General features: G+C 59.2%; 3 protein-coding genes across 3 annotated transcripts; 1 reads left to right on the forward strand and 2 right to left on the reverse strand.

Moving 5' to 3' along the window:
* Positions 1 to 1,266: 1,266 nt before the first annotated feature.
* On the reverse strand, positions 1,267 to 4,490 carry BXZ73DRAFT_73955 (uncharacterized protein; the record flags this gene model as incomplete). Its single annotated transcript, XM_048021963.1, has 5 exons — positions 1,267 to 3,077; positions 3,171 to 3,906; positions 3,990 to 4,035; positions 4,090 to 4,162; positions 4,214 to 4,490. The coding sequence occupies 5 exons, from the start codon at positions 4,488 to 4,490 to the stop codon at positions 1,267 to 1,269; spliced, it is 2,943 nt and encodes a 980-aa protein (XP_047882798.1).
* Positions 4,491 to 5,596: 1,106 nt separating this feature from the next.
* On the forward strand, positions 5,597 to 8,679 carry BXZ73DRAFT_87336 (uncharacterized protein; the record flags this gene model as incomplete). Its single annotated transcript, XM_048024523.1, has 11 exons — positions 5,597 to 5,908; positions 5,958 to 6,095; positions 6,149 to 6,272; positions 6,330 to 6,509; positions 6,564 to 6,682; positions 6,732 to 6,817; positions 6,867 to 7,315; positions 7,367 to 7,547; positions 7,602 to 8,201; positions 8,270 to 8,562; positions 8,624 to 8,679. The coding sequence occupies 11 exons, from the start codon at positions 5,597 to 5,599 to the stop codon at positions 8,677 to 8,679; spliced, it is 2,538 nt and encodes an 845-aa protein (XP_047882799.1).
* Positions 8,680 to 8,807: 128 nt separating this feature from the next.
* On the reverse strand, positions 8,808 to 12,634 carry BXZ73DRAFT_39992 (RNI-like protein; the record flags this gene model as incomplete). Its single annotated transcript, XM_048018490.1, has 10 exons — positions 8,808 to 8,837; positions 8,887 to 8,990; positions 9,049 to 9,244; positions 9,309 to 9,848; positions 9,899 to 10,067; positions 10,125 to 10,321; positions 10,369 to 10,734; positions 11,028 to 11,781; positions 11,940 to 12,105; positions 12,157 to 12,634. 10 exons carry the CDS (start codon positions 12,632 to 12,634, stop codon positions 8,808 to 8,810), a joined length of 3,000 nt encoding a protein of 999 aa, XP_047882800.1.
* Between the last annotated feature and the right edge of the window lie 77 nt (positions 12,635 to 12,711).

A 12,711-nucleotide genomic window follows, 5' to 3' on the forward strand; every position in this document is an offset into this window, starting at 1 on the left:
GTCTGTGAGCCAGTGCCCCGCGCAGGCTGTCAAAGAGGCAGGCGTCTGGTGCGGGGCAGGGCGATAACCACGCGCCTGGCCGCTGTGGGGTCGCGCGCAAAATCTCTCGTGCCGTCAGTGGCGCGCGTAACACACCGTCGCCCCCAGCTGCGACACTCGGCTACCGTCGCGTAGCCCACGCAGGTCTGCTCGTCCTCCGCCCTGCCTGCGCACTTATCAGGTCCGTATGTCGCGGATGAGTAGCTCATCGGCCGTTCATTCATAACCATGGGCTCCGACGGTGCGCCCAGCTGTGGTCCCGGCGCGAGCACGAGTCACGTGGAATGCGTGGTGCAGATCGCAACGAATTCGCCCCCAGCTCAGATCGTGCCGTCCGTTCGGGTGAGGCTGCCCAGGGGGAGATGATGATCTCGGACGAGCGGTGAGCGCACCGACCGATCGCCTGTCGCAGCCGACCCGTTGATCGACATCCTCACCTCCGGGCGTCCGAACCGCTCACGGTTGACCCTGCTCCCTATCTGCGCAGGCCAGGGCATACCTTATTGCGAGCGTGAGGGTTGTGCCTGCTCGCGAACGTCGGCCACCACGCGTGGGCGCAGAGGGAACGCTCCACTTAGCATGGCGGAGGCGAAAACACCGGGCACACGACCAGCGACGTCCGCGGATACGCGAGCGGCTGTGTTTGGCTTAGCTCCCCAGGCACGTCCGAACTGATTTCCAGCCCCCGGCCTTGCCACAACTGCTGGCCTCCACACACACCTCAGCCGCAGCAGAAGGACTCGGAACTGTGAGTGCATACAGGGCTATGTGAGTACCCTTCGCATTTTCGTAAACCTCTCTCAGCTGTTGTCAGAGCCATCGCCCGGCTCACAAAGCTCGACAGTTGCGACGCTTCCCCGTGAGTCACGATCGAGTCGCTAACGTATGTCCGAGTGGATGTGATCACGGCTTTGCCTCTTGGAGATGCAAAACCCAGTGGCACCGGAGATCCCTCGTGCAGTGGAAAGATAGCCGAGAGCCGCACCTAGCCTGATTGATACGTACACAAGTATCATATGCGTTTCCGGACATCTTCGCTCTACAACCAAGGACTTCGACTCACTTGGCCCACCGCTTGGCACATGACTGGCACACGCAGCGCAATGCATAGCAGGAACACAGACCCCGGACCCAAAACTCTCATTCTTGAACTCCACATGATCCTGCTGCAGGGCGTCACGAGCAGAGCACCAACGACAGAACCCAAATACACGCGACATCCGATGTCTAATCGTGTATCGGAAAGTCCTCGAACCCCCCATGGGCCAGCCAATGCGTGATCGACGTCGCCCGCCTCTTCTGCGTGTCCATCCACATACGCGACGCGACGTCCTCCATAATGTCGTCGACGGTCGTGAGAGGCATGCTGTCCACCATGTCGACATCCGTGTCCGGCCCGGACGTCATCGGGGCTACCCGTGTCCCAGCACCTGCTTCCAAGAAGCGCGCGTTCTCCCGCACGGCCGGCGAGTGTTGCGCAGGCGTGGCCGAGGGGGCGGGCTCCAAGTCCGAGTCGTAGTCCGACCGGTGCGCAGGTGCAGCAGATGGTCCGCTCCTCGCACGACCTCGAAAGCTGTTCATCCTGCTCATCCCTTGCGAGCCCCGCGCGCTATCGCGTTCCGCGTTCGAACCGAGGGGTCTAGTGCTGGGACCAGCTGTGCTCGAGGAGGCACTGGAAGTGGTCTGGGAGGCCGATCGATGACAATGTCCAGCTTGACTTGATGCAGGGATTGGATCCGGACTGGCGAAGCGCACGGAGCGGCGGCGGCTGGAGCTCGAACCTCGAGTGCGGGTGTTCGTCTTGCTGCCGCCGCTCGACGAAGCAGCAACGCTGGTGCCCTGGCTCGTACTTGTGCCGGAACCAGACGCGTCCGGCGACGCTCGGTGGAAGGAGCTTGGGCCACGGTGAGAGGAAGGTCCAGCCTCAGGCGCGCTCGAGGACAGCCGAGGCCTGCGGGTGGGGGCTGGGTTGAGATCCGAGGCGTCATCGGGTGCCTTTCGTTTCCCGTTCGCGGCTCTCTGCTTGCCCTTCGCGCTCGACGTCCTCGCGGTTTTCTGCGCGAGCCGCGCGCTCCGCCTCGACGTGCTGCCCGCCCCGAGCATCCCGAAGTCCGGGAACGGCGTGTCCTCGCGGTCCTCCCTCGCCGCTTCCTCCACCGCCGCAGCCACCACGTCGTCCAGGTCCTCGTCCTCGTCGCTGCTGAACCCGCTGTGCTCGCGGACACACCTCGGGAACCCGTCTTCCGTGACACAGAGGCACGGGCGTTCGTCTGATGCCGCCTCCTCAGCGAGCCGCCGCGGCTGCCACGTCCGGAGGTCATACGACACCTCGCGCACCGGCCGCGTGCGCTTCAACGAGCCCTTGCGGACCGCTCCCGGGATGCGGTGAGGGAATATCGGGCGGGGCAGCCACGCGAACCTGTGCCGCGGCGCCTCCGCCTGCCCGTCGTCTGCCCCGGTCGACCGCACGTCCAAGTCGGCCGTGCGACCACGATGCGACTGCGCGCGGGGCTTAGGCTCGACCCCGACCTCGACGAAGCGCATCTCCTGCGGCACGGGCGGCGCCGGGGGCATCGGGATGTCGAGAAACCGGACGGGGCGGTCGGGGGACTCGCGCAGGCTTGCGCGTCGCTCGTCCTCCACCCGCCGCCGCTTCGCCTCGCGCTCCTCCGAGGCGGTCAGAGGGTACCCGCGGAGCGCAGCCTCGCGCCTGCGCTTGAGGTGCCCGCGCGAGATGTGGTCGTCGCCGTGGCCGCCGGGGCGCGAGAAGCCGCTCGAGGGCGCGTGCGCGTGCGCGTCGCCGCGCCAGTACGTGTCGAGGCCCTCCGCGCCGCAGGCGAGCGCGTTCTCGTTCCGGATGTGGGCCACGCGGATGAGGGAGGAGAGGGCCTCTGTGGGCGGGTGTGGGACGTAGAAGCCGCGGGGACCGGTGTAGGACTCCGAGACGAAGTCCCGGACCTTGATCTCAGCTGGGGGTGAGTCGCAGGGGGACGCTTGTGGAAGCGGGCCAGAACCCGTGCTGTAGCTTCTCGTGGTCGCTGCATAGCATAATTAGTGGGGTCAAGGGCAGCATGCAGGGGAAGATGACGCACATGGGTACTTGAGAGGATGAATGCCATCTCGAGGCGCACCTTTCGCCGAGGGTATTGCTTGGTGTTTTTGGGGGTCCCTTTCCCGTAGTGCAGCCAAGGGAGCTGGAAGCCGAGACTTGAGAGGCCACACAAAAAGCGGTAGCTCAGATTCGTCCCGATGTCGTGTTTCTAGACGTCTGAGGGCCTCCTCGTACTCGCGGTGCGCGTCTTCTCGTTGCTCAGCATTTCGGCTAGGGACGTATATTCGTGCAGGTTCCTCCATAGGGAATGCTTCGCGCCAACGCTTGCCTGTGGCGGGATGCAAGACGTAGCCGTCATCGCCTTTCCCATTCCGCTCGTTGACAATCCTGCCTTCAATGAGGCGAGGGTCCCTGGAAGTGTCCCGGAAAGCATAACGAGTGCGTGCACGAGTGCCGTCGTAGTCAAGTTTGTATTTGACTTCTCTGAGTTCCGCCTGGAAATCTTTGGCTGTTGCACGGCCCAAAAGCCCGTCGACGGGGCGTGTGGACTTGGAGTGGGAGAAGTTGAACAGTGTGACGCGGCAGTCGGCTCCGATGAGGATGTTATGCCTCTCGACCGCGCTATGAAGAATACCTGCACGGTGCAGCTTCCTGTAAGCTTCTATGACTGCTCTCTTGAGAGCATGCGGCATCACGGCTGATGCGTTGAACCAGAGGGTGGGGTGGGGAGGCACAATTGCCAGATTGATGTAGTTCACGTCGTCGTAGACGTTGATTACTCTGGGCACGCCCGCGCCTTGCATTGAACGGAGGTACTGTTTGGAGCACAATAGTGCTATCTGTAGGACGGGATGACGCTTAGCGGCTTCGGGGTGGAGTGTGTGACGGATGGATGCACCTCTCTGTAGGATCCGACGAATGCCGAGGGTGCGTCACGCAGCCATCTTCGTTGAAACCATCGTTAAACAAGAAATGAGATTGAGGTAGAGAATATATACCTCCTGCGAACAAGCTGCGTCAAACGGTGTCCGATCAGGGCTTGTCCCAGCTCAGTGGCGCAAGAGGAAGACTCTAAACGGACAAGTTCAGATGTCAGAACCGAAAGATACGAAGGTGACCCACCGTGAAGGAGTATCGGGTCGGTGAATTCTGGGTCCAAATCCTCATACGCAGCCCAAGCAAGTGAACCATCCGGGACGAAGATGCGAGTATGATCGGAAGGCCTGACAGGAGGTTCATCATCTAGTTCCATGTCGTTAGACCCTGCAGCGCCGCCACCGGTATTGACTCCTTCATCCAGGGTGAGAAATCTTGGCGGTTGGGTGTGTGGGGTACGCGCAGCAAACGGCCAACTGAAAGTGAAGGCGGTGGAACGGAGGAAGCTGAGGAGTTGAGACATCACGGTATACAGAGGTGAGGGGTGCAGAGAGAGGGGAAAGGGCGAAAGTGTGGATGTGGTGCGCGAGAGGGCATCTTTGAGAGCGGGGGGAACGCTAGCGAGAGAAGGTGGACACACGGCCACTGCGAGGTTGTTGTGGAGGACAACAAATGGCCTTGTAGCCGAAAAGGCAGCCGTTGACGCCTCAGAGCGGCCACCCACGACGGACCGACCCGGGCCGGCCATCGCCTGGCGACCCGCCGACTCTCCGCGTGCGGCCCTTGTCTGGTTGAACGTTCTCGTCCTCGCCCTGCAGGTCTTTCTTACACTGGGCAGGCACGCGCTTCAAGTGTGGCCCTGTGCACTGCAGTCTCTCACCCATGGGAGCCAAATTTCTCCGTGCACTGCTCTCCAGCGATGTCCGTCCCCAGGCACCCATCCACCATCTGCTCCCCAGTCAGCTGATCTCCCATCCTCGCATGCGACCCCCAAACGTCACTCTGTCCATCTGTGGTCTTCTAGTACGACATCGCAGATGTGCCTCTCGCACGAACAGGTTTTGGTCGTCCCGCTGAGGCTCATGGTTGACCGTGTGTGTGCCGCATAGGGACCGAGCACAGCTCGACGTCGAAGGCTAATCACCTCCAATGCAACGCGCCAATTCCCACTGTTGTCATGTCTGCCTTCTCAGCGTCGTGGGCCTCAGTAACCCCGCAAGCCTGCCGTTCCCCATTCAGCCCTCTGTGCTCGTCAGCGCGGTAAGCGTCCCGTTGATCTTGCAATACTGTTCGTCATCGAGTGATATGTGTCCTAGATATGTGTCCCATGTGCTGCAACAGCTGGACCCTCCGGCTCAGTCTCGGCCTTACATGTCGCAGATGATCTTCGGAACATTATTATTCGTCACCCTGTCAGGCCACCTACGAGTTGTGCCGACCCTCGCACATGCGACCTCACTCGCCCTTCTGCCCCGCATATTCTTCGGTCAACGCTTGCGGAACGCATGATGTTCGGAGCTAATAACGACTTTCCTTGCTTCCTGTCTTCCACTCGGGGCCCCGCTCACTGGGCGCCGCGCATATAATGAGCTCAGCACTCCTCCGACCGTTCGACGCCCCTCGCTAGACATGCTGCACTCAACGCTCCTGACGGCCTTGTCCGTCTCTGCGGCCATCACCCTCGTGGCCGCAGTCTCATCCCAGACATACTCTTGGAAGAACGTCAAGATCGGCGGCGGGGGCGGTTTTGTGCCCGGCATCGTCTTCAACCCCTCCGAGAAAGGCCTCGCATATGCGCGCACGGACATTGGCGCGGCTTACAGGCTCAACTCGGACGACTCCTGGACGCCTCTGCTGGATTTTGCCGACGATGCGCGTTGGGATTATTGGGGTGTCGACGCACTTGCGACAGACCCTGTGGATCCCAGCCGGCTGTACCTGGTACGTTCGCTTGGTCTCCCCTTCAACGTGTTTGCTCACGTCTTTAAAGGCGACTGGCATGTACACAAACTCGTGGGATCCCAACAACGGGCAAATCCTGATCTCCACCGACCGTGGCGCTTCGTTCACGCCTTCTAAACTTCCTTTCAAAGTTGGCGGCAACATGCCTGGTCGCGGCATGGGTGAGGTGCGGATGGCTATCCCTTGTCGGATGACCGTGAAGCTGACCTGTCATTTTAGCGCCTTGCCATCGACCCGAACAGTAACAACATCTTGCTGTTCGGTGCTCGGAGCGGTAATGGCCTGTGGAAGTCTACTGACCACGGCGCTACATGGAGCCAGGTCAAGAGCTTCCCCAGTGTCGGTTAGTGGAGATGTGTGTCTAAAAGAAACGCCCTCTCTAACGTAACGCACCACGTAGGTACCTACATCCCTGACCCCACAGATGCCTCTGGATACAACAGCGACATCGTCGGCTTGGCTTGGGTCACCTTCGACTCGACTTCAGGCACCTCAGGCACTGCTACTCCTCGTATCTTCGTCGGTGTGGCCAACCTTGGAGCCAACAACGTCTTCGTGTCTCAGGATGCCGGTTCAACTTGTGGGTCGTCAGCTTGCTTAAGTATGTGTTGCCAAATTCTCATCAGCTCTGTAGGGAGCGCTGTTGCTGGGCAGAACCACACATTCATGCCTCACAAGGGTGTTCTCTCCAAAGCGGAGAAGGCACTCTATGTTTCGTACTCCGATGGTGCTGGTCCCTACGATGGCACAAACGTGAGTAACGAAGTCCTGTTAGCAGCATTGATACTAACTCGCTGCCCAGGGCTACATTCATAGGTACGACATTGCTGCTGGCACCTGGAAGGACATTACTCCCGTGTCTGCCGGTGACCTCTACTTCGGCTTTGGGTATGTAGACATGTCACATTTCTGTTCCCCGTCACTAACTCCTGTTCAGCGGCATTGCCCTCGATGCCCAGAAACCTGGTACGATCATGGTCGCTGCGCTTAACGCTTGGTGGCCCGACGGACAGATCTTCCGCTCAACTGACAGCGGTACGACCTGGACTGGGCTCTGGGCGTGGGACTCGTACCCATCGATGGACCGCTACTACGCGTACGACGACAGCTTAGCGCCCTGGATTGGGCCTTCCATGACGGCCTCCGACATTGAAAAGCAGATCGGTTGGATGATGGAAAGTCTCGTCATCGACCCCTTCGACTCGAACCACTGGCTCTACGGCACGGGGTTGACCATCTACGGCGGTCATGACCTGTTGAAGTGGGACACGGTCCGCAACGTGACGCTCAAGTCGCTCGCCGACGGAGTGGAAGAGACTTCTGTGCAAGGCCTTATCTCTCCCCCCTCAGGTCCTCCGCTGATTTCTGCCATTGGCGATATTGACGGTAATTGTGTCCTACGTGAAGGTTCTTGCTGTCTGCTTATCTAGGGTATAGGATTCGTCCACACTAACCTCGACAAGGCTCCCACTACCTCCCGGACGGAGCCTACATACACTACCTCTTCGGACATCGACTACGCCGGCAACAAGCCCTCCAACATTGTTCGTGTCGGTACCTCGACGGATGGTTCCCAGGGCAAACAGATCGCTCTCTCGTCCAACTCTGGTTCCACCTGGTTCGTCACCAGCCATTCTTCACCCTGTTCGCCCCATTGAGGCGATTCTTTCAGGTACCAGGACTACGGCGCACCTGACAACGTTGGCGGCGGCAAGGTCGCCCTCTCCGCCGACGGCGACACCGTTCTTTGGAAGACGCCCTCCAACGGCATCATGGTCTCGCAGTTCACCAACTCCTTCGCCGTCGTCTCCTCGCTCCCCTCCACCGCCGTCATCGCCTCCGACAAGCGCAACAACTCGTTCTTTTACGCAGCGGACTCGTCCAAGTTCTACCTCTCCACCGACGGCGCCAAGACCTTCGCCGCCACTGCCGGCACGCTCGGCTCCTCCACCTCGCCCTCCCACGTCGTCGTCCACCCGAGCCTGAGCGGCGACGTCTGGGTCTCGACCGACAAGGGCATCTTCCACACGGCCGACATGGGCAAGACCTTCACCGCGATCTCGGGTCCGACCCAGGCGTGGGCGATGGCGCTGGGCGCACCCAAGACGAGCGGCGGGTACCCCGCCGTGTTCGCCGCGGCGAACATCGGCGGCGTCGGCTACTTCCGCTCCGACGACGCCGGCGCGAGCTGGGTGAAGATCAACGACGCGGCGCACGGGTTCGGATCGGCGGCGTCGAACTGCATGGCTGCAGACCTGAACACCTACGGCCGGTGAGTGTGCTTGCTCGCTCGTCTCTAGTCTGGGAGGGAGGAACGGTCGCTGACTCGGGGCTCTTCAGGGTGTACATAGGCACGAACGGACGCGGGATCTTCTATGGAGACGTGTCGGGTTCTGCGACGAGCCCGACCACGACGGCTACGACTACGACTACAACTTCGAAGCCTACGACCACCACTACGACCTCGAAAACTACGACCACCACTTCCATGCCAACGACCACCACTACAACTTCGAAATCCACGACGACGGTCTCGTCGACCACGACTTCGACTGCACCTACCTCCACCGGCACCTCGGCTGTTTATGGACAGTGTGGTGGCCAAAGCTGGACCGGACCCACGGCTTGTGCTGGTACGTGCCTTCGTGATGTGGGACCTAGATTACGCATGCTGATACGAGGACTTGTCCACAGCTGGTTCGACCTGTGTGAAGTATAGCGACTTCTACTCGCAGTGTGTTCCCTCCTAAGTTGCATAAAACAAGATACAGAACAGGGATATTACGATGAGTGGGTAGTTGACAGGGTTCCTTGTATCAGGGCATTTGTAGTCTTAATATACGCCATTGCTTTCCATCTCCTTCCGACCTGTTCTGGTTCAGGTGTTCTTCCATTCTTCTTCCCAAACCTGACGGCGGTGAACAACTGTGTCTTGAACATCCGTGTATGGAACTCACTTCAAAGAAGCGACGCCTCTCGCCGACCTTGACCCCTCGACAGCTTGTCAGGTCCAGCTTCTCGAGCTTCTCACACGCGTCGATGATAGGGAAGAGTCCCACGCCTACAAAAGCGTTCACGTATCAACTGCGCAATCCCGATGTATACCGCGAAACACTCACTGCTCATCTTCGTCCCTCCCAGCTCCAAAGTCTGTAGATCCACGCACGCAGACAGATATGGCGCAGCGGTGTCATCTACAGACGTGCCGTTCAGATTCAAATGCGTCAGCCGCGGCGGGCCTTCTCCATCGTCCGCGTCCGCCAGGCCTTCCAAGTCGGAAGAGCGGAGCGAGGTGATCCTGGCCAGGTTCAGACCCTGAAACGCACACGTCACGGAGTGAGCGTGATCCGGTCGGGTCATTCCGTTCCCGGCGACGCACCTTGCACCGGCGCCCCACCGCGCGGACAAACTGGCTCAGCGCCGCGTCGGGCCCGCGCGAGCCCGTGAGTCCCAGCTTGGTGTTCCCGACGAGGCTCACGCGCTCGATGTCCGGGCAGTGCGCCGCGATCGCGCGCGCGAGCTCTCGCAGCGCGTCGTCCGTGAGCGTCATCGCGGACGTGTTTGCTATCGCCGCGCTGGAGCCCTGCCCACCGCCGAGCGCGCCGATGGCCAGCGTCCGTAGCTTCGGGAGCCTCCTGATGAGCGCGGGGAGCTCGAGCACGGAGATCTTCGTCGAGGTCAGGACGAGTTTTTCTAGGTGGGGGCTGAGGGGCAAGTTGGTGCCGTGCGAGACGGTGAGGCTCTTGACGTTTGTGAATGAGAGGTTGAGTCGCTGCAAGCCTGGACACGCGGCGAGGATCGGGTGGAGGACGGTATCGGTGAGAGGAGCTTGGCGCAGCTTGAGTGAGCGGAGATTTGGGAACGTGAGGTCCCCAGAGACCTCGAGGGCGGTCCACAGTTTCGAGACAGTGGTGTCGGTCTGATGTTTCTGGGATGAGTCATGGTTCGCGAATGGCACAGATAGCTTACCCAGTTGGGAATGCCAGCCACCTTGAGCACCTCCAGCTGTTTACAGTTCAGGAGTACGGGGGCTAGCGAGGCTGCAGGCACCGCAGTGTAGTTGAGGTTGAGCACTTCAAGTAATGTACAGTGGTTTGCTATCGCGTCAGCAGTGTTCTGGGACACTTTCGTGCAGCCGCTGTTGGTGGAGTTTCAATATCCAGTAGATGCTTTAGTGAGACGGAAGTAAACTGACCGTAAATTTATTTTCCTTAGTGAAGGAAGTTTCTTTATGACTCCCGCAAACACAGGGTCTGCTATCTTTGACAGTCCGGTCAGACTCAGCTCACGAAGTTTGTCCTTCGCAGGGACATCGCCGATAGCTTGGATGGTCTTCCTGGAAACAGCGGGGAGATCTTCACCCAAAGCTATTGCGTGGCCACGCAGAAGATACTGATTCCTTGAGAGGATGCATAGTATAAAATGCAGGAGCAACTTACAGTAGCGATAAATCCATGATGGAGAAAGGTGGGACATGTCTGCCGGAGAGCTGTGAAGACCCTTTGTAGGAGGGCGTCTGGGAGTTCCTTCAGCCACAGTCTCGCGTCATCCCACACGTCTTCCTCGCCCGAAAGCCGCTGAAAGCTCTGAGTGAACGACCTGATGCAGAAAGTAGACAGTGAGGACACATGCTCGGGAGCAACGGTCCGGATCGACAACGCCGAGGCGGACGGCGCCTCTGCTTGTGACTGCGCGATGGGGACGTCGTCGTCGGGCGTGGGCTGTCCGATTCCACCTGTCCTTCGGCGCTTGGATAGAGGGTTTCCGCCAGAGCGACTCGCCCTCTTGCGTGAGCTCATCATGGTCTGAAGGAGAGCGAAGTCGCTGGCAACACGGCCGGTACCGTGGCCAAGGCCGAGACGCCGGTCCCGAAGAGTCACTCAGCGCTCAACACAGCCTCACGCATCACGTACGCTTCAGTATACACATCGCGCCAAATCCTCCGATGTTCAGGCACGTGGTACAGCATAAATTATAACACACAGTAGCTTAACGAGAGAAAGTAATTCCAACACCATGTATGATATAGTAGCAGTGCAATCGAACATTCCTTGAGCTATCGGGTGCGTAGGTTCCACAACCAAAGGGTCGAAAGCACAAAGGCGAATGGCGCTACTGTCACTCTCCATAACACCTTCTCGGCGACATCGAAAACTTTGGAACGGGACTTGCATCCCGCAATGGCACCAACGGCGGCCGGAAATTGAACAAAGAGTATGTGGAGGATGTTGAGAGGAGCAGGGAAGTAATATGGGCCAGAATAGATCGCAACTGTACGAGCAAACACTCGACGAGCCTCCACACCAATGTAGGGAGAGTATCGATCCCAAGTAAGAGGAGCGGGGCCCTCTGGAGAAGTAAGGAAGGGCTGCACCAGGACAGCACCGCCAAGGGCGCAGCATAGAAATATAAACATGACAATGAACAGAGTGAATATCAAAACTCGAGTCTCCATTGGTGAAGACATCGCCTGATCGAAGAGGCCACAAGAAAGAACGAAGAAGTTGTCATATAGGGAAACGGATAGAAGGAAGAACGAGATGAGGAACCCTGGGAGGAAGAACGCCGTGACTGGAAGAAAGGTCCGGAGCAGTCCTCGCCACACCAGCACAGTCAAAGGAAGAATACGCTCGACGGGCAGGAGGTACAATGGACTAGGGTGCACTGGGAGATGGAGCAGGACGATTTGCCAAGCGAAGGCGAGCATGGCGAAAAGAAAGGCGCTGGACGTGGCTGGAGGTGTGGAAGGGACGAACGAGATGAACGACCCCAGGATGAGTGCAAACGACAGGGTGGACGCGGACCACCGACGACATAGCCGCGATAGCGCGTATAGTGCAATGAGTGGTCCTCTGGAATCTGGTTGTATGGCCGTTGCTTGATTGGCAGGCGCAATGATATAGCTGCAGTACACCCCAAGGAAAGCGAAAAATATCAGAAGATCCATGAGGTGTAGCACCCTGTAAGTGGTAAACAAGTGCAAAGTCTGCAGAAATGAGTATTTACTCACCTAGGGACCCCGTTGCCGTCAACCAGATGGAGGATCCTGGCTGAAATACTATCGTCGGAGGAACGGCTAGAACGGCCATATCTCCAGGTATCCAGGAGACTCAAATGTATCAGGGGATGGGTGACGAGGTCGACAGGTGTTTCCCCCGCAGCGAGGAAATCAACAACTGGCAGTGAACATGAACTTCGGGGTGCGCGGAAGAAAGCAATGGACGCACGACGGACGGACAGCTTGGAATCTGGATAGAGAAGAAATGGAGCCCAGAGCACTTCTTCCAGCTCGTTTGGAGAGCCCTCCTCAGAGATGAACTGTGCCCACACCTGGCTTAAGAGCATGTCAACGTCTTGAAGTGCACTTGTACGCCGCTTTTCTTCAGTCCATTGGACCCAGATGTTGCGCCCGCGTGGCGAGTGGCCCTTGAGGTAGTCGCGGTAGTACATGAGCGAGCATAGCGCGAAGGACGCCCGAAGTGAGCGAGAATAGAGGCTTGGAGGGTATAGGTTCTCGGCAGTGTAATTCGGGAGGTCCTCAGATCGCATTGCGGCCACGAAGGGACCAATGTGGGGGAGGTCCTCATGCTCGTCTATCGAGAGGCTGGATGTTGTCTGGCCGCGGCGTGGGGATCCTTGCAGAAGAGGCGTGCGCTCAGATGGCGTGGCGGGGCCGGTGCGACGAAGAGCTCGGAGACGGTCCATGGAGGAGGAGCAGAGCAGAGTGCCGGCCCGCGCGGCGTAGGCCTCGGTTGCTGTATGCACGGCGGCGCCTGCGCGCA

The sequence above is a fragment of the Epithele typhae genome, assembly GCF_022376455.1.
Source record: "Epithele typhae strain CBS 203.58 chromosome Unknown BXZ73scaffold_3, whole genome shotgun sequence".
NCBI classification, from domain to species: Eukaryota; Fungi; Basidiomycota; class Agaricomycetes; order Polyporales; family Epitheliaceae; genus Epithele; species Epithele typhae.